Below are 21,398 nucleotides of genomic sequence, written 5' to 3' on the forward strand. Positions count from 1 at the left end.
ATGAATTCGTTCCCAGCGTCTTAACTTCTTAAGAGTGTATATCCATGAATATATTCTTTATTTGAAATACTTTTCCCCATGAATATTGAAACTCTACGTTTACTTTTACGTTACTAGAGCGAGGAAATATGAAATTCTTTATTTAGGTTCAAATATTCATGGTGGAATTTTGGCTTCTTCATTCGGTTACTATTTTCCCATGTTAGGTCCCTTTTTCTAGAGCTAGAGTGGATTGGGGTCTGTAATGTATTAGCATCTTGTTTGACTTTAACCGAGGCGGTAGTGGTAGAAGTCGTCGGAAGTTAAGCCCCTCAGAATGTCTTTACCATATTGAAGTACTTTGCCACTTTTATTGCCAAGGCTTAGGTCTTGAGACCTTATTGAGCGACGTGTCACCTCTGTCTGGGTCTGGGAATTTTGAAAAAATAAAAAAACATTTTTGTTAATTATATTTTGTGTGTGTGAACGCGACTTGGTTCATTTTCTCTATTTTCTTATTTAACTAAAAGTCAATTTTCTCGTTTCTATTTTTGTAGTAAAATGTGTCACACCGGGAGCCGATAATTAAGCCGTCAATCAATCGAGCTCGCCGGCTCTTAACGAACAGCCAATCAGCGCTCTCTCTCTCTCTCGCTCGGAATTCCACTCTCTTACGTCATCAACAAACTTTAAAACAAAGTTATCACAACTATAGGTGAGTCCCTTTTAAAATAACTTTCTCTTCGAATTTGAAACCTTAAGGAGTGGTTACTAACGTTTTGTGACGTCACTCCTTCATATCCGTTTAAAATAGGCGAATTCTTTGGTATTAAGATTACGTATTAGGCCCTTCTTTCTCTCCCTGTCACGTGATTAATCACACACGGCGCGCTCAGTTAGTTTGTTAGTGATTTGTTATAGTGAATATTTATAAAAAAAAGTAGAATGGTAAGGCCATTTTTTGAATAAATACGCCTACGTTGATGTATAGTCTGCATAGCCATAAAATATGATCTATCCAAGTATAAGAATCCCACGCTGACTTTCGTGCATGCTACAATTGAGCCAAGGCTTAGAAGGGGGGTATAGACGCTACGCTCCGATAGTTTATAGGATACCAAAATTTTAATGATTTTCACATGCGGAGGATGTTTTTATTAGAAATTCCTCGGCTGCAGTATTTCTATATTCTTTTTTGTTTTATTCATTTTTATCATTTTATACATAAGCCTATGCATTCATTATTAAGCCCGAGACAAAAAAATTTTGTATTATTTATTTTAGGAATTTTTGCCTTAATTTATATCAATCCCTGGAAAAAATACCTGCTTTTATTTTTTGATCATTGAGAAAACCTTGGATTTATTCTGGAAATTTTCGAGTGCCCCAAGAAAAAATTGTATTTAGTCTTTCGTTTTTTTGAAATTTTCACGTGAGGCGAAAAAAAAACTATTTCGTTTTTTTGAAATTTTCACGTGAGGCTAAAAAAAATGATTTGGTTTTACAAAATTTCATGTGAGACGAAAAAAAAATTATTTGGTTTTACAAAATTTCACGTAAGGCGAAAAAAAAAATATTTGGTTTTTCAAAATTTCACGTGAGGCGATAAAAAAAACTAAAAAATATCTCTTTTTCATTACGTGTGTATAGAAACAAGGGCGCGTGATTGCGTGACTATAATTTAACAAATGTGTGTTGAACCCCTCGGGGCAAGGGGATTGGGGTGGTTGTGGGGTAATTCAGTAAGGTAAGAGTAATTATTAAATGATACCAACCGCTTATAAAAAAAGAAATTCTCATCCCCAACACGCGCTAATTGCTGGAATCCATCCCCCACTTCAAAAAAGAAAGAATAAAAAATTGAGAGTTGCTCTTGAAAAGTCACGCAGCCATGCCATGCAGCTTGGGACTGCAACCGACCCTCCAATTACACCAATATCCTTTTTCCTTATCGTCCCCACTTCGTTAATGAAGGGAGATTGCAATCTAAGAAGGGAGTACCTTCCTTAAGACGCGATACGCCCTTTGTATAAACCCCTTTTAAGGTAGCAAACGCCAATTACTACAATTCATTGTTCTCCATTGAAATAACGAATCTCTCGACCTCTTTTTCTTTCTTTCAAACTAGTTTTTAAGAATTGTATGTATTAACTCTTAGCTCCATTAACTGTAGACCGAATAATTTCCCAATTTAAGAGAAATTATTCTACGGTTAATACGATATACTAATTTTAATATAATCGCGATGGGCATAGCAAGGCGCTAAGAGACTAGGGGGAGAATGGCCCGTGGCTTTTTGAATTATTCTCATCAGTTCAACCAAACTAAAATTAAAAAAATAATAAAAAAAATTGGCATTCATTTGAGATTAATTAGAATTAAAAAACAGGTTCGCTAATTAAACTCGTATTCCTTTCTTGGCCGTTACACGCAACGGGTCTACCTTTCTACCTGTATAAAATGTACTTTATTATAGCTATAGCCGCCGCAGGGGGGAAGGGATACACTATTCACGCACGCTACGGTTTCATTTCAAAAATAATTAATTCGACCTTCATTTTAATATTATGTTTTTTATTTTTTATTGTTATTTGTATATCATTATGAAACAAGAGATGGGGGGGGGGGTAAGGGATATTTTACACGGATTTCGACATAAAACTCTTAACTCTAGGCCTAGTTTGGTTGTAAGACCAAAATTAAGCGTCAATTTTTAACGCCTAGAAAAGGGGAAAAACCAACCATTTTTTATTATTTTATTTTTTCAAAGGGGTATTTTTTTTGTCCGCTTTGAAAGGGTTAGTCTGATGACGTCTGTGGTTGGTGGATTGAGCGTGTAGTAAACCCCTTTTCTACCTTTATCGTTAATTTGTAGTTAGGCGGGCAAGCAGGCAGGCGTCAATTCGTGGATGACCCCATTTCCGGCCCCAAATAACGCGTTCGCTCATAAATAAAAACATTCGTTTTTAATGTACTTTTAACAACTAGGTTCTATTAGGTGTAATCTTTTTTTAAAATAAAAAGAAAAATCAATGAAAGCACGTGATTTTTTTCGTCAGAAGAAAATTAAATGCACGCGCAATTATATAGGACTAATTTACAATATTTTAGTTATGAAAATTTCACGCGCAAAGAACATTCACGTGCGATGATTAATATTTCAGAAATTTTCACGCGCTTTCAGTTAATTTACTTTTTATTTCTTCTTCAAAATTCACGCGCTGTTTTAGGCAGGCCTAATATGAAAAATATAAAAAAAACGAAAAGGAAAATTCTATAAACATAGATATGAGAAATAAATATTGATTTATACAATAAAAGCATCTCTTGGTCTTGGTACAGTACCATATTTTTTTGTTTAGTAGATCTCTCTCTCTCTTTGAATGTATAATGGAAATTCTTTTGGCCAAAGAATGTTTTTGATGGGCGAAAATTTTGATGGTTAGCCTTTCCTAGAATATCCCGGGGCAATAATTTGGGTAGAGACTAGCGTAGCTACGTAGGTCTGTACCGGGGGGGGGGGGGGTTGTAGAAAACAGCGGGAAGTTCTTGATCTGACTGCGAAAAAGAGGAGAAAACGGGCCAAAAAGGTGCATTCATCGCTAGAAGAGAGAGAGAGAGAGCAAGTGCAGTGTGGGATAGAGCGAGAGGATGGCTCATCTTTAAGGCGCCCAGCCCGTGGGAAAGGGAACATCGGTATGCGGCGGCCAAATATCACCACTGTTTTTTATACTCGCTAAGATCGCGTTCGCACCATAACAGATGCGATTATAAAAGAAAGAAAATATTGAAATTTCTTTTGATGTTTAATATTCATGTTATAATAATTTAATTATTCGTGTTAACATATTATAATTTATATAAATTTAAAAATTCTGATCTCAATGAAAGTTTACTAAAATATTTAATATTCAATCAGAGTTAATTAATTAATAATTACACTAATCAAATGTTACGTACAAAATTAACGATAACGACAATGAAGCTGAGAATTAACCACTAAAATATTTTAATGTTCGTTCATATTCATAGTGCGAACGTAATCCTTAGGCTTTAATATGTAAAAAACATTCCGCCTATCGCCTTCCTCCCCCCTTCCTCAATCCGCGCGAGGTATTTTTTTCTGGTATCTGCGATCCCTCCTTTTGCAAGTTCACGGGCTTCCCTCCCTCCCGCCATTTTTTTCCCGCCCTTTTTACGGCGGCTGTTGGCTCGAAGTGGAAGCGCTCGCTCGCAAGTTGCTTCGCCAGAAACTAATAGCGTTTTCCTTTGGGTCCTCGCGGAGCGCTCCCAAGGAGCAATAAAAATGGTAGTAGTAGTTTCAAGCTTCGTTAAAGACTGTTTTTGAAGAATAGGATCTCCTAGTTTTATTCCTCCATGGGAGCGCTCCGCGAGGACCCAAAGGAAAACGCTATAAGTAATCTTGTCTGTGATTCTGTTCTGTTTAGACGCGTCCGGTTACTTCCAGTGTAAACCGAGATATATTTATGTTTTGTCACTGATGACGTCATTCTAATTCGTTATTTCGTTTACATTAATTTCAGTTGAATTTAGCAGGCAAGATGTGCGTAATCTTTTTGGATTAAAATCGCTTGTGAAACGTTTCACTTTGAAATTAGGCTTAACAAGTTTTTGATTTGGTAGAAAAGAAGTTAAGACTCGGCTCGTATCTAATTTGGTTACTTCTTTTGAATAAGATCTTCAAATTATTTTACGCGTATAATTTTGTGCCTGTGTGATTTCTTTGTGCGCGATCATTTCAATTTCAAACAAATTATGGATTAACTTTTTTAATATCTGGTGAGTTTAATAATATTATTAATATTGTTTCTTGAAATACGTCCAATGACCTGTTTTTTAATATTGGGGAAATGTTATGACCGAGGCTTAACGGTACCTTTTATCTTAGTCGCTAAGCCTTTTTTATATCCTGATGTACAGCAGCGCGTGAATCTACCGTAGGGGGTGGGGGGTTGTAAAGGGGAGAAGATGGGTTATCAGGGAGCAGGGGTTACCATGGCAACCTTTCCTCGCGCTTGCAGCACGAGATTTTTGGCGATAATGCGTTTAAAGTAGAGTCTGGCGCGAGATACCATAGCCCTTATACATTTGGCGGGAAAGAAAACTATACCATATGATTGTACCTTGAATTTATTACGAAATAACCTGAATATGAAACTGTACCAATAATGATAAAAGTAACGTTAATTTTTAGATTATTGTAAGCTAAATTATTGTTACTTATAGGCGATAATAAATTAACCCTTTTGAAGCTAAATTAACCCTTGGTTGGCTATTATCTTGTAGTAATCTTCATGTGGGCATTGAATGAGTTCACACATCCTATACGTAATGACCCAAGTTTTCTGACCAGCGATTTATTTTCGGCCGGGAAATCAGTATCTCGGCCTTAACGAAGTTTTATCGTCAGGAACCCTATTGTTAGATCAACTCCCTCCAATCCCTGCCCCCCCGGTTGCCTTGTCAGTGGGTTTACCGGGGTGGTTGGAACCCCAATATCCTTTTTAGGGGTCAAGGGGGCGAGAGGTAGTTTTGACGAGTGACCCTTTAGCTTGACCAGCTAGGAGTCAAGTCTGTAGATAGGCTGAAGTAATCTCGAAGCCCCCAAGTACTTGATACCATACCAGGGACTTAGAGTATACTCGCCTGCCAGGGTAGATATCGGATGGGCTTTCAAGATATACCCTCTTATTCCGGACGAGATCTTTGATTGGTTCAAATAACACCCTTTCCCGCCCCGTTCACACTTCCGAAGTGATGTACGTGTATCGTGTCTTTTAGTCGTTCTTACCAACTTTTATAAGTGCGAATTAGACCCCGGTCTTTGTTAAGGGTTAGCTTTTGGACCAAGGGGACAACCAATACAAATTTAGTTACCGAACTCTAATTTTTAATTTAAAAGTTTCTGAATTGAATTAAGAAGTTAACCAGTGAATTATGCAACTTAAAAATAATCAGGGTTCATACAAACCTGGAAAAATCAGGGAAATAAATAGTTGACAAAAACCTCAGGGAAATTTCGAATTTTTAGTAGGGAAATTTGCGTCAAACGGGGCAGAGTAATTAAGCAAAATGTTCATAAACAACCTCCTCCATAGGATTAACATTACACTCAACTTTGAAGGCTCATAACTCTGGTTCTATTAGAGATACGGGGATGTCCTTTGAGTATGTTATAGTCCTATTTGCCCCCCCCCTCCTTCGTTAACATTTGCTCCATAGGATACTCCATATACGGGAAAAACCTGGGAAAGTATGGGGAGAAACCTCGGGTAAATCTAAGGGAAATTTGTTGTTTTCCAAAAGTTGTATGAACCCTGAATTCAAGTGAATTAAATACAGCAACATATTTTAAAACCTAGCTAGCAATTTGATAGATAATTTTAAAAATTATTTATTTAAAATTTTGGTGGCAACTGAAGTGGTTTACCTCTCGATTTTGTCGCGGATGGGGACAGTTAGATAAAATAGTACAATAGCGTGTGACATCTTGATTTAGCGTTGATATATATTTGTTCACGGATTAGTCTCGGGCTATTATTGTAAGGCTGATTCTCTTATCAGTAGTACAGTTTCCATAGGAGATGATGATAAGGCGAGCGAGCTATAAGGGAGGGGGGCCCCCCGTTGGCTTCCTGATCATTCACTGCCGTTTCTTTTCTTCGAATTCGGAAGAGTGGCCCCCAATGGAAAGATTGTTACGGTATTCCTTAGAGAACCATCCTCTTCTTTAACTCCAGTTGACTTTTAAACTGTTGCTAGGGGGAGGGGCTGGATGGGGGAACCCCCCCCCTCCCAATCACCACCACTTCCCGAACATCCTTTTAGAGTATAGTTAAAAGTTTAAACCAAAAGGGGTTGAGTTGGTTCAGGCCCCTAAAAACTAACGATCCAAACCACCCGGACCAATTTTTACTTGCCTCCTCGGTTTCCTCAAGAAAGCCCAGCCGGCTTTGGCCCCCCTTTCGAAGAATCGATACTCTATTGTATGAATTTACGAAATTATTTCATGAATATTGCTGTTTCAAAAAGGTGGGGTTTTGTTCGGACTTGGAAACAAGTTTTTAGGCATGAACGGAATTCCTCCCAGCAGCGTTGCCAGACTGTTGATGAGGTGTTGGGGACTGCTTAGAGAAAGGCTATAGCGGTTCAGTTCGAATCAGTTCTTTTCTTACAACAAATACTGCGCTGAAGTTAATGCAAATTGAGATGGGGTCGGAATTTTCTCTAGTCTTTTGAGTGAAAACTATTCATAGATGTCGTGAAATCAATATGTCTTATAAATATCTCGGACAGTTGACCCCTATTTGACCTTAGAAAAATGGTTTCAAAGTATTGTGGTTCACTTTTATTTTACTTTTTTAAGGGTAATATTATCTTGGTCGCGGGATAACTTTAGTAATTAAACATTGATTTTTGTGAATGGTTCAATATTCTCGAAGGGCTAGTTTTAATTGTCGCGAGGTCCGAAAGGTTCCGTGTATTCCCCCCCCCCCCGGGTCTTTCGTCTCTTTAATAGTATTACTAAGAAGTTATCGCGAAGCCCAAAACATTTAAGGAAGGGAGGGGAACGACTATAGTTCCCTTTTTTTCCAAGGAATTCTGGGAAATAAGCCGAGCGGAACGATACACTCCAAATGTCTGTAATTCTCAGACTAGAAATTCCGACAACTCATTCTACCGATGTCTCTCTCAACCAACCAAGGGGTACGACACTCTCCATTGGAAAATGTCAGGGAAAAAGTCAGAGATTTAAAAGTTTTGTTCTTAAAAAGTCAGTAATAGATCAGGGATTTCGTTTGATATATCAAACCACGATTGTTTCCAGCAATGATAAATATGGACCCAGGTGTGACCATGATGAAGTGGACTCTGCGGGTAAACACGTTCTTAAAATGGTCAGGGGTTTTATCAAAATGTGGTCAGGGATAAGCTTTTTATAAAAGTCCGGGAGGGATTTTCAATATAAAAATCTCGTCCGAACCCGATGAAGATAGTGTCGGTCCCCTTGAACCCAGTGTCCAGCTCGATCAATGGTTGTTCCTTGGGAAGTTAGTCAATTCGCGCGCGCCTTGAACTGAAGGAAGAGGGCGTGGTTTCGTTCCTTTTTTAAAAAAGAAGTATTTTCAATTGAAAAAATATGTGTTCTTTATTATTATGTTTTTATATCTTTCCTATTTATTCGGAAAATGTATGGTCCTTTGGTCTATTTAGGTCTCTTTATTTACGGTAGGCATCTTCATCCCCTCCCTCCTTCATCCCTGCCTCCGCTCTTTATTATCTCTCCGAGTCTACTGTAAATCCACAAATAATTGGCCCACACAACGAGCTATCCAGACAAGAGAGAGAGAGGGACTGAGAGAGGGAGAGATTTGGAATGGCCATATCTAAGTATATCGGCATTGTCCGCATTCACGCTTCCCCGCATCTAACTGCAGTACTGTCTTAAATTTGACCCAAATAAATAAATAAGCTATTCGAGATTGTATATCTTAGATAAAATGCTTTGTCCCCAAGAATTCATTTATAGAGAGCTTTCAGTTGGAGGAGGAGCTGAGTCTCGTGACATAGTTTACGCTGCCATATTGGTGCGTTTAAAGCGGGAATGAAGCTGAGACCACGTACCCAATATGGCTACCAGAACAGCGCTGGTAAGACTTGGGAGGGTATGACGTACTGTTATCCCATCTGAAAGCTCCGCGTAAGTTCATAAGTGATATGTTGGGCCATCCATAAGTTTGTAATGTCTGGTAACTTAGAAAAACTGGAGCTTGTAATTTTGAAGTCAGTGAGGTAGGTCATAGATTCAGGGTAAAGCGACATACGCCAGGTCAGCCTCAGGCGCTGCAGTCAAAGGCTTAGTATAATAGTTACATTTTCGATTTTAAAAATTGATGATTTCCCATAGAACCATATCCATCCCATGTACTTCGGAGTCCTATAATTAGCCCTCGGCCTTTTTGCAACGCACCCTGTATGTATTATAGTTTTAAATCGGCTTTTGTTTTTGGGGATGATGGGTAAGTCCTCGACTCCCCTTTGAATTAAGATCCTAATAATTCGAGAACTGAAAAATATGAATTATTTTCCATGAAACGCTTTGATACTTCTACAAAGTAGGCAAAACTAAAATAGTGGGGTCGAGGGGGCGTGCTGGGGTTATTAGTTGGAGTTAATTCCCTTTGGGCACACACCGAACAAGAGGAATTAACTGCAGTGGCGGCGGTACCTTTACCTTTCCATCATTTAAAAGCCTCTTTGTTCCTTCTAGGTACTATCCCCTACTTTTTGTTATTTTTCCTTTGAAGTCCGTCTTCAAAGGGCAATAAAAATGCCGACAACCACCCCTCCCCCTATAACTAATAAGCCAGCCACCTTTGACCTCGTATAGTGTAGTTTATATATTATAAATGATAGCGTCCATCGAGTAACCTTTTGACCTTAATAATTGATATTTTTAATTTACAAGTTTGCTATTAATATTGGAAGTATGTATAATTTAAATGCCACTTTATTAATTAATTATTTAGTAATTTCAGTTTAATTGATTTCCCTTTTCAAAATGTCGCTTTAAAAATACGCGTAATGTTTTTTCCATTGATAAAATATCTCGTTTATGAAAATGCATGGGCAGTTCCCCGCCTTTGACTGTACATTACTCTCAATCTTAAGATCATCGGCTGCCAATATTCAATGATGGTACGTTATGTAATATCTTTATATGTATATATATTTCTTATATACATCCGGTGCCGGTTTTCTCCTCATCTATCTTTGAAATTGAAAACCACACTGCGTAGCTACTTCCGATTCTTATTTCCTATATTACTTCCGCTCATAGAAAAGAAAAAAGAAATAAATATACAATCATAAAAGGAACAAAATAAAAAATAACCCAAGAGGGTCTCTTAAATAATACGCAATTAAATAAATTTAAAAGCTAATTATAAAACGCATAATAATAATAATAATAATTCTTAATTAACGATAACCTCGTAATTTGTCACAAAAATTGATTGATCAGCGTTGCTTTAGTCAATTTAAATTCAACGACCAAAATGCGTTCGAATATCTAATTTTGTTTAATGCATGTCAGTATTATTAGGACATTGTTAATTGGCATAAGTAACGAGGCTATTCTAGATATTGCCCGTACCATTAAAAGGGTTGTCAGTAAAGATTGACGTTAAGACTCCGTTGTCAATTACTATTATATATATGTTATCAAACTACTATTGGATGAGAGTTACTATGAGATGGAGAGTGAGTGAGTGAGTGGTATGTCCAATACGCCTTATCATCGACACTGCACCATAACGCCAACTATAGCTAGGATTATTAGAAAATAGACCCTGACATATTATATCTTCTACATACAGGGTGTTCTGTTGCAAAAATGAAGGTGGTAGCTAGGACAGTTCAATTCTAGAACCACTCATCCAACTCCCTGTACTTCAACGGTCATAGCCCGTTCGTTACACCCTGTATATTTATTAAAGGGGGAATGGGGCTATCAGTTGATGTCTATGGAATTGAAGAGAGAGAAGTGCCGATCGTTTCGTGGTTCCTTTAGATTGTAAATCTATTTGGGATGGCGCGGTGCATGATGGGACGGTATAGAAAATGGGTTTTCGGATTTGGGCTTTCGTTGATAAGACTAAATGATATCACTTCTATACTACCACCCTTCTTCCCGCCCTTGGCGAAATTAATATTGTTCAAGCAGGGGGTTTGGGGGTAGGGGTTATCTAACGGATTTCGAGACACTCGCTGGTGGGGGCCATGAGGAAGGGGGGGAGTTAGGGTTAGGATCTAGTCTATTTGTCCTTATAATAACAAATGCAGTTCGCGCTCTATAACATAATCTCCAATGTACACAAGCAACACGGCCTTTAAACCGTTAAGCCTAAAAGCGGCAGCGGCCAAAACACCCTCTGAATTTAATTCGGTTTCTCGCGCCCTGCTCAGGGTTATACCTATCTTGATTCTCGGATTTTTTCGTGCTATCACGTGATTGGTTTAAAATTAAAAAAAAAAGAATTCTCGTGAAAAAGATCACGTGATTGGTTTAAAATTAAAAAAAAAAGAATTCTCGTGAAAAAGATCACGTGATTGGTTTAAAATTAAAAAAAAAAGAATTCTCGTGAAAAAGATCACGTGATTGGTTTAAAATTAAAAAAAAAAGAATTCTCGTGAAAAAGATCACGTGATTGGTTTAAAATTAAAAAAAAAAGAATTCTCGTGAAAAAGATCACGTGATTGGTTTAAAATTAAAAAAAAAGAATTCTCGTGAAAAAGATCACGTGATTGGTTTAAAATTAAAAAAAAAAGAATTCTCGTGAAAAAGATCACGTGATTGGTTTAAAATTAAAAAAAGAATCTCGGGAAAAAAGAATTAATGCACGAGATATAAATTGAATCTCGTGATCGCACGTGATTTTATATAAATTTTCTTTTTATATAGAGTATTGGCGCATCCCTGCCTTATTATGTATTATTACCTATGAGTAGTTAACGTTTAGTGCCAATACTCTATAAATAAATGATAGAGTAGCGGCACCTTCCTAAGTTTGAATGCATTACGATCTATGGGTAGTTAACGTGGAGTGCCAATACGACATACATACGTATTGAATTATCTTTTTGAAATCTCGCGATTTGTTAAGCCTAATTCAGCCTCTTATTTGTTCCCGCCGTTATATTATACAAACAAAAGAAAGCTACGCTATGCAGTTAAGGTGTATACATACGGTTAGAACCTGTTTTTCTTCTACTAGCCTAGATGTCTTTTGTTTTAACTGAACTCTACGCGGGCAGTACAACAGTGACATTACAATGTAAGGTTTCGCTTGGCGCCACTAAAAAGCTTATCGCGTAAGAACAGAAGCGCGAGCGGGACTTGGGGCGCCTACCCCCCTCTCCCCCTGTAACCAAAATTGACAAAAGAGCCCGGGTAGCTAGCTGGCTCGCCAAGTAAACCTCGTGTGATTGTACAGCGACAGAAACAAAACATTGGGCTCCACTTGAAGCCTGGGAATACAATGAAGTAACTGCACCCCCTAACCCCCCTCCGGAACCTAATTCTCCCCCCAAACACTACCTCCGGAGGGGGGGGGGTTATACCACAACATAAGGACAATGGAATAGCCATCGAGTACCACCACCAACTTGCTTCCCCTATTGGTTCAACCGTTGTCAAAAGCGGAAACTATCTCTATAAAAGCATGGGGGAAACGGGGGATGGGGGGTAGATTCAAACGTAACTATTCAAACCCCCCTTCTCCTTCTGGGGGATTATTGGAGTTGATTCTACTTTACTTATTGGATATCCATATTGGTTGATCACCAAGTTCAAGAGGTTAAGCTCTCAGGGGGGTATTTTGAACTATTTTTCTGTTCCCTTGAAATATATGGGTACTATTAAGTGGAGGGAGACGGTGACGTAAACGTGAAAGTAGTACAGTTATTGGATTGCTGCGTTTGCAGGATTATAGTAGAATTATTGCCAGGAATATTGGTTATCATTTTAGTTGATGATTCGGGGGAAAAAAATGAATGTTCTTTATATTTGCGTGCGACTGGCTTTAATTTAAAGGGACAATGAAATGGTAATCTTCCGACCGAGCTAACATTAAGCTTAACGAGTCAACTTTTGAAACTTTAAAATTAACGCCTACCTTTTTTTAACGAATTAAGTTTTTCCTAATGATTGTTTAGCTTTCTTTAATTACTTTTAATCGATCAAAAATGTTTTTGCGCCACCATTTCATTATCCCTTTTTACGTCCATTCTTTCTCGTCAGCTACAAAGTTTGATTGACAAGCGACTACTTAATGACCCCTGTTGTAATTGCGGCGATATACAAAAGGGAACCGTATATAAAAAAAGTCCAACATTTTTCTAACTTGTAACTAATCAATATTAATAAACAATACAAGCTCTTTCCCCTTCCCCCTCCCCCTTTTCTAGTAAAGTATAGTTAAGTAGCGACATGTCAGACGACACGCAAACCCTTCCTTCTCCCCCTCTCTCGTGTTAGTTACAGAAACTAAATGTATCTCTATCCATTAGCTCACGGAAAAGGGGAAAACCTCGCCCCCTTCCCAATCCATGTACTTATCTTATATTCATGTTGAAAAGAATTGCATTCGTCCAAATTTAAAAAGACTAGAGAGAAGCCGATTTTTCAAGCTATTTTCGATTTAGAGAGAGAATTAAATAGTCATTTTGTTTTCGGCAAAGTCAGTTTATTTAGCAATTAAGCTGACTTCGGGGGTTTTTCCAAAAAAGAGCATTGGGGGCTTTTTAACAGCGCGCAGAATCGAGAATCGATAATTTTCTACAGCACGTGACTCCTACCCGAGAAAATGGCGCCAAATTTAACCCCTCCCCCCCCAATCCCCATAAGCATTTCAGTAAAGGTAGAGTAATAGCACTCCAGTCTTATCTTCCCGTAGAGTGTAATACAGTCGAGTGGTAAGCTCTGCCTTTACTTCATATTCCAACTCGAATGAAGGGACGGCGCGCGTGCACGAGCAAAAATAAACCTCGCGCTCGCTCGCGAGCGTTGTCATAGATATCGGAAATATTTTTAACTAAATGAAATGTATTTGCTATACTTTTATGTTATGGGTAGGCATAGGAGTTATAGTTATTTCTGATATCTATGATTTGTATGGCTCGTGCGGAATTTGGCGCTCGTTTTTAGGTTCTCGAGACTTGACTGCCGCGCTCGCGCTCATTTTAGTCTTGAATAAGAAAAGAAAGAATGGCGCTCGCGAGACTGGAATCACTCGATTTTTGCGGAAATAAAAAATTGCCGCGCGCGTTTTAATACGCCCATAAAAGGGAGGTAAGAGTCACGTGGTCCCTTCTTTTTATTTTAGTTCCCCTCTATAGCTCTCTTTCTCTCTCTATTTTATTGTATATATTATTCGGGGCACCATGGCAACCGATCTCATATAGACAGAAGAGTCCAATCCTTTGTTACAGGGTAGATTTCTATGTCTTCTTATTTGTTTCATTTCATTTCACGCTCCCATAAATATTTTGGAATTAAATTGGTGTACATATATATATATATATATAAATGTATAATATCGTGTTTTACTCCTAAACGTAGAAAACGATATCGTTTCGTTGTCGCTGTATATACGTGACCGTTTCGAAAAAATACGTTATTTATATAAATACATTAGTAAATTTCGTGTTTCAACAACATTAAAAACATATTTGCCCTGAAATTATTAAAGTACAAATGAAAAAGCCTTTGCTAGCTCTAGCTCCTTCGCGTTAAAATGAATTTGCCCATGCACCACCATGCAGTTGGTGTCGTTTATTATACCCCTTCTACTTTCTCTATATCACCTAGCTATTAAATGATTGGATAATTAAAGGGGTTACGTCATTACACCGCAACGCGTTACGTTTTTTTTTCTTATATTTTTATTAAAATGAGTAAGGGGGAATTTTGAAGTCGTAAACGACCAATGGATGGTTGAACTTTGATTCTGAAACTAGTTTCATTTCCAGTGATATTGAGTGAAGATGCCCTATCTCTGAACGAGGAACTAAATTATATAAATATATTTTTAAAGGTCTCTCTCTCATCACTCCATCGGGCACGATAATATCTTATAAGAAAAGCTATAGAATTCTTTAATTACGAAACACGCGTGTACAGGCGCGTCAAAACCAGTTCCGCCTTATTCCCCCCCCCCAATTTCTTGATGACAATTTTTGGTTGCTGCACCTATTCCATGTTCTAAAGTCCAGCGAAGCGAGACCCCATACCTCTTCATGAAAATGGATATTTCTTTCTGTCAGCGATGTAATTATTATTTTAATACTAGTGTCTTCTTACTCTGCATCTGCATCTTGATCGAAAATACAATGACCCATTTTAAATATATTACCCTTTTTTATTTTTTAATAATAATAATAATCGACTAACTGTTAGGTTTTGTTCGTTTTTATAAAAGGACTTCATTCCACCTTTAATAATATATTTTCACGTGTTTTAAAATTATTTAAAAAAAATACAATTTAGCACGTGCTGTTTTTATAGAAAGTTTTATCGCACGTGATTTGAATTTTTTAAATTTTGTCTCGTGAATTTGCTCGTGACTTTTGAGGAGATTTTTTTTAAATTATAATTGCACGTGATTATAAGGCGCCTTTTTTAATCATAATTGCACGTGATTTTAAAGCGCTTTTTTTAATCATAATTGCACGTGATTTTTAAAAGCACGATTTTAATCATAATTGCACGTGAATTTCTTTGGGGAAAAACTAAGGAATCGTAGCGCGTAAAATGGATGTTTTCACACGAATAATTTGTAAGAAGGCTTTGTTATATTTGCCTTAATCCCTAACACGACCCCTCCGTTAAGTCAGTTAATGGACAGGCGACAAAAAAAGGTGTCGACCAAACATGTACCACCGAATGAACCATCGTGGCTTTAAATAATAGATCAATAGAATTGCCTCGCACTCGCCTTGAGAAGACAAAATTGCGGCGGACAAAATATTACCCCGAAATGTATAATCAATGAGACACCTTTACAATCGCGTCGCAACTTCAATTGACACCGCGAATTAACGCTAATACAACCCGAACTATGCTAGCAGTACCCCGCCTTTAACAGTGGTACGCCTTCAACTTAGAAAAGGCAAAAAAAAAGAAAAATGGAGGCCGAACAATCAAATCGTATCATAAAAAAGAGGGGCTAGAATACCCCCGACATATTTAATGGCTCCGAGATGGGGCCAAAAAAGGCCCCAACCAACTTGTATAGCATCGTAAATACAATCCTGATTTTGAGCCCATATTTCTGGAGTTAGCTATTATAAAGGACATCTATACTTATTTAGGATATCTATGGATGGTAGTAATTTTTGTGGTACTAAAAATAGATGACTACAAATGGATCTCGCTTCCTTTGGTCCCTGGTCCTCTTGTCGTAAACGGCGCTTAAAATATGCCCCCTTATGAACCCCCTTTCCCCCTCTCCCCCCCATACACGCAAATACAATGGGACCTCCTTTTCATCCCCTCAGATTCATAATATATATGGATTAAGATTGAGTTAAAGTTTTATATAATAATAAAATAGCGGCGTGACAAATGGAGATTTCTTTCTCCTCTTAGGCCTGCCTACAAACCCGGGCACACACTACTTACTACATTGGGTTCCGTTTTATAATATTCTATTCTTCTTTTAAATTTTTAAAATTTTCCTGCCTGGTTTTTAAAGTTAAAATGAATTTAAATGAATGATATTTTAAATCTTTTAAATTATACGCCTATAGGGGTATATTTGTTTTGGTTATAAATTGTTGCTCGGGTCTCAGGGTCTGCTTTAAATACGGACAATATTTTAACCCTAATTTATATCATATTTGCTTGATATCAGCGCTATTTGAAATTAATGGTTAAGTATACCTCCTATAAATTCATATTTAGTTAGAAATGTATCTAATTTTATGGCAGAGTTCCTTGAAGTGAATGGTTAGATAACATTTATACTACAGTCGCGGTAGACCTAACTGGACTTCGAACAGCTCCAATTTGAAAAAAATCATAAAATTGTCCTAACTTAATTACATTTTGAGTCTTTGAGAGCTTAAAATGAATTCTTCGCATTCTTCACTTTACTTATTTTTATTTAATTTGATTCTGAAAAATCTGACTCTAGAAAAAGAGTTAAAAGATAGGACCATAATAATAATAATACCCGAATATTCTTGTTTTATTTTAATTTTAAATACTATGAGTCTCTTCTTAACAACAACCGTTTCTTGTATAGAATCGATGATGGTTAAAAGAAGGCCTACTTTTGCTATAAAGATAGATAAACGCTATTAAACATTGTCTCGATATCCGGGATATTCATTGAAGCGAAACTTTAACAGTCTAGATTTGTAAAAAAAGAAAAGAAAACGTAAAATAGCCTTTCTTATCTTAATTAAGTCCTTGCTTTTAGTTGAGATCGATGAGATGATTGTAGACGCCATTATTAGAATTAAAACAAAGGAAACAAATTATCTTTACTGGGAAAATAAATTTGTTCCCGATGATATAACATTAACATTAACATAGTTAAATTCAGACTAGGAGCATTGATACTGCATTTACACTACAAGAGGTCAAGCTACTGCACTGTAGCCTGGGCCCCGCAGTGTAAATACAGTATCAATCCTAACCAATTCTGAAAACAATGTATTCAAATGCACAGTGGGTTACCCCTCGGAAATTGTCCAAGTTTCATTTTCAAAGTCAAATTAAGGAAACCTATATAGATCCAAACGTCGTGGAATTTGAATATGAATTTTTATATACAAGACCTTGCTTGACTTGACAACTTATATAGAGTGTTAATTTGTCAGCTTGTAGCCCGTTGGTCCTTGGTCCGACTTAAGTCCATTGGAAAAAGAGTGGTGCTGCGTAGTCTTGAAGGAGGGGGTTATACCAGCTAACTGCATTTATCTATTGTCCTAAAGGAAAGGAAGGGGCTCTCCAATGTTTGCCCATTTTCCCTTTTCCTTTCCTCCTCCTACCGTCTCCCACCCATCCTTGGATGGTATAGTAGTATAAAAGCGAAAGACTTAGTACTTGTCAAGGCCTGTGGCTGCTTGCTTGATTTGCCTTGTCTCGTAGCGCCTACGCGCCTATCCCCTTAATAAGTTGGGTCAACTGCCATGGGCCCGCTTTTGTTTGTCCAACTAGAACCGTCCATGACCAGTGCCCCCCTTCCTCCCCTTCTACGGATAAAACCACCGTCCCAACTAATTCTCGTATATGGAACTATATATATAAATCATTGACTTTGAAGTTGTAGTTGCAATCTTGCTATGAGCTAAAGTTGAATTTTTGCTGTATGGAATTAATAACATTTAAATTTTTCTTTCCTCGCGACAGACTGTATTCTCCAATCACGTGACAGGTTTTAAAAGCACGAGCGCTTTCGTAACTGAAAAGGCTTAACTATAAAAACACGTGACATAGATTGAAAAGCGCGTGAAATTAAAACCCAAAAAATAGAACATTAGGCTTAATGAACTTTTCAATTCACGTGAAATTAAAACCAATAATTTCTCGTGAGGTAGATTGCAAAGCGCGTGAAATTAAAACGAAAAAATAATTTAAAATAGGCTTAATAAACTTTTCAAATTTATATTTTCATTATTATTTAAGTAATATTTTTAAAATTGATCTCTTTCTAGGTGACGATAAGGGATTTTACTTGTGGGCTTTTTTACTTGTGGCGTGCTGTGAGTGACCGAGTGTTTTCGATGCGTACGCGATGAAAAAGCGTCAAAAGCGTCGTCTCGGCATGGCGGCCCTATTACTGACCGTCCTAGTGGCGTCGTGTTGTACTCTGGTGACGTCGCAGTCAGCCGTGGCCCCGCCCCCTCGAAGCGGTAACGTCACCATCGGTAACTACGTCAGTTTCGAGGATGCCACGACCGAAAAATTTATCCACATGGCGGTCCACGATTACACGGGCAAAGTTTACATCGGGGCCGTGAATAAAATCTACCAATTGACGCCGTACTTGAAGCTAGAGACGACGGCCGTCATGGGACCCAAGATGGACAATAGTCGGTGTCCGGTCAGTGGCGTTTGCCCCGATGAGACCAAGAAGATGACCGATTATTATAATAAGGCCTTGGTCATCGATTACCCAAAGAGTAGACTCATTAGTTGCGGCAGCTTGTTTCAGGTATGTCCAATTACGTGTTAGTTTGCCCCATTGGACGTCTTAACGGCGTTGCATTCCCCCACCCAAGCACATTGGGCCTCCTAAACAGCCTGTAATTGTCTTGGCCCTGAGTTTGCCTATTATTATGATATGGGTTACTGTTTTAGTTGCCTCTGAAAAATGAAGGGATTGTAATAATAAGCTGAATATGCTTTCTTTTGGTGGTGTTTCAGGGCGTTTGTACGGTTCACCATTTGGACAATGTCTCAACTCACAACGAGCCGATTCAAGAATCGGTGGTGGCGAATAACGCGACGGCCTCGACGGTGGTGTTCGTGGCGCCGGGGCCGCAAAAACTGACGCGCGAACACGTGTTGTACGTGGGCGTGACGTACACGGGCAACGGACCCTATCGTTCGGACGTGCCGGCCATTAGTAGTCGCAAATTGGACGCGCCCAACATGTTCTCGATCGCGGCCGTCGGAGTGACCACGGGCACCAAAGTAATGGTCAACTCCATGTCTCGCGAAGTCTACCCCATCAATTACGTCTTCGGCTTCAGTTCCAAGGGCTTCTCCTATTTCGTCACCGTGCAGAAGAAGGACACTGACCCTCCCAAACCTTTCATCTCCAAATTAGTCAGAATTTGCCAAAATGACGAACATTATCATTCGTATACAGGTGAGATCATCGTGATTGTTTCTTTCATATTAACATACAAATCAGGCATAAATCGGGGTTAGGCTTTCAAAATTCAATAAAATCAGTACTCGATTCATTTGATTAATTGACTGGTGTATTGTTAATTGCCGTGGGCAGAGGTTCCTTTGGTGTGCAAGTCGCCGGACGGTATAGACTATAATTTGGCGCAAGCGGCGTTCGTGGGTCACCCGGGTTCGGAACTGGCCGTCTCGTTGGGCATCACCGCTCAGGACGAAGTCCTCTTTCTCGTCTTCGCCAAGTCCAAGGACGAGAGTGACGTCTACAATAAGCCCAGTTTGAACAGCGCCCTTTGCGTCTACGCCCTCTCCGCCGTTCACCGCAAATTCACCCAAAACATTCAACACTGTTACAACGGAAATGGACAGAGGGGACTCGACTTCATCAATCCTAGTCAGTTGTGCATGATGACCGTAAGTACCACCCACATACCTCTTCTTTATAACTCTTCTTTTAAGCATACAAGTTCAAGGAATTGTCCATTTTTCAAAGTATTTTGTGACCTTTAAGTAGGAATTGTCCATATTTGTGACCTTTAAGTAGGATTTGTCCATATTTGTGACCTTTAAGTAGGAATTGTCCATATTTGTGACCTTTAAGTAGGAATTGTCCATATTTGTGACCTTTAAGTAGGAATTGTCCATATTTGTGACCTTTAAGTAGGAATTGTCCATATTTGTGACCTTTAAGTAGGAATTGTCCATATTTGCGACCTTTCAAGTAGGAATTGTCCATATTTGTGACCTTTTAAGTAGGAATTGTCCATATTTGTGACCTTTTAAGTAGGAATTGTCCATATTTGCGACCTTTAAGTGGGAATTGTCCATATTTGTGACCTTCAAGTAGGAATTGTCCATATTTTGTGACCTTTAAGTAGGAATTGTCCATATTTTGTGACCTTTTAAGTAGTTAGAACTTGGGGGACTAGTAAAGTAGTTGAATAAGACTCGGGTCTCGACGAAGTACTTGCAAATAACTCGAGTCCCGAGCTAAGCAGTGAAGTAAATGAATTTAAAGGAAATATTACCCCAATTACTTCTTTTCTCCATGGTTCTCTCTCTCTTATACCACTAATAAATTTACTCAACCTCCACCACGTAATAACGATCACGTGATCGCGGTGTAAGATTGGTTGGTTGCGCGTGACGCTGTGGTTCCGCGTGGACTGGCGCTAATTGGCGGGAGAAAAATCTGTCACGCGCGTGCTACGTGCTATTTTAAAATCGTCGACATTCTTTGACTTAATCTCGCGCGCACGTGACCCTCGATTTATTGACCCCCCTCCTTCCTTCACCCACTGTATCAAAGGTCATCGCGCGCGCGTTTAAAAAGGTCACAATTATGAATATGTCTTTTAGGCCTAACTCAATTTGAAGGTAAAATGTTCTTTCTTTCCGAGTGTGTTTTTGGCCCCAAATTGACACGGGTTTTTTTTTTTGAGCTTGTCTTTCGGTTTTTGGGGGCCCGGGGCGCAAATAAGAGTGTATACTTGCTTGAGACAGTCTACAGCCTGCAGCCGGAAGGGAAATGAGGCCCCCCGATTGAGCTGGGGGGCCTCCGAAATTATACACAAACTATATACGACACAGAGAGAGAGAGAGCTGGGATTAAAAACGACTAGCGTAAATGTAAAATTTGCTAGGAATTTATGGGAAACGCTCCCCGTATGGACTTAATGTTGTATAAGTAGGGCTTCTTTTATATACACCGACCGCCCTCTCCTGAAAAATATCTAAATTTACCTAAAGAGCTCTTGCTCTACGTCCCTGAACTTGAAGCTTTGATGCCGAAAACTTTTAGGGCCTCATAGGGAACCTTACAACTTACTTACTTGCTCGTATGTGCCACCCTCCTTCTAAAGGGTTCCTAGAGTAGACCAAAACGAATTTTAAATCATTTTTGGGAAACTTGAAAATTATTGTGTAACTTTATATCCTTTTGAGCGTTTGGCAAAAATGACGTCATGCATACAGG

The 21,398-nt window shown here is 38.5% G+C and overlaps 1 protein-coding gene across 5 annotated transcripts in view; it reads left to right on the forward strand.

The window, feature by feature from the left end:
- Nucleotides 1–21,398, forward strand: part of PlexA (plexin A) — a 138,817-nt gene that overhangs the window by 80,167 nt on the left and 37,252 nt on the right. For 3 of the 5 annotated variants that reach the window (XM_089846867.1, XM_089846870.1, XM_089846871.1), the window contains exons 4-7: nucleotides 537–694; nucleotides 18,226–18,725; nucleotides 18,938–19,385; nucleotides 19,524–19,837. In XM_089846867.1, coding sequence (XP_089702993.1) covers nucleotides 18,306–18,725; nucleotides 18,938–19,385; nucleotides 19,524–19,837 — 1,182 coding nt within the window. In that variant the 5' untranslated portion in view covers nucleotides 537–694; nucleotides 18,226–18,305. Of the gene's footprint in view, nucleotides 1–536; nucleotides 695–1,263; nucleotides 1,379–4,399; nucleotides 4,780–18,225; nucleotides 18,726–18,937; nucleotides 19,386–19,523; nucleotides 19,838–21,398 lie in introns of those variants that run through there. The other 2 variants (XM_089846868.1, XM_089846869.1) reach the window with 2 other exon arrangements.

The sequence above is a fragment of the Phalangium opilio genome, unplaced genomic scaffold (genome assembly GCF_054372755.1).
Source record: "Phalangium opilio isolate 3A_F unplaced genomic scaffold, DU_Popi_V2 ptg000081l_1, whole genome shotgun sequence".
In the NCBI taxonomy this organism is placed as follows: Eukaryota; Metazoa; Arthropoda; class Arachnida; order Opiliones; family Phalangiidae; genus Phalangium; species Phalangium opilio.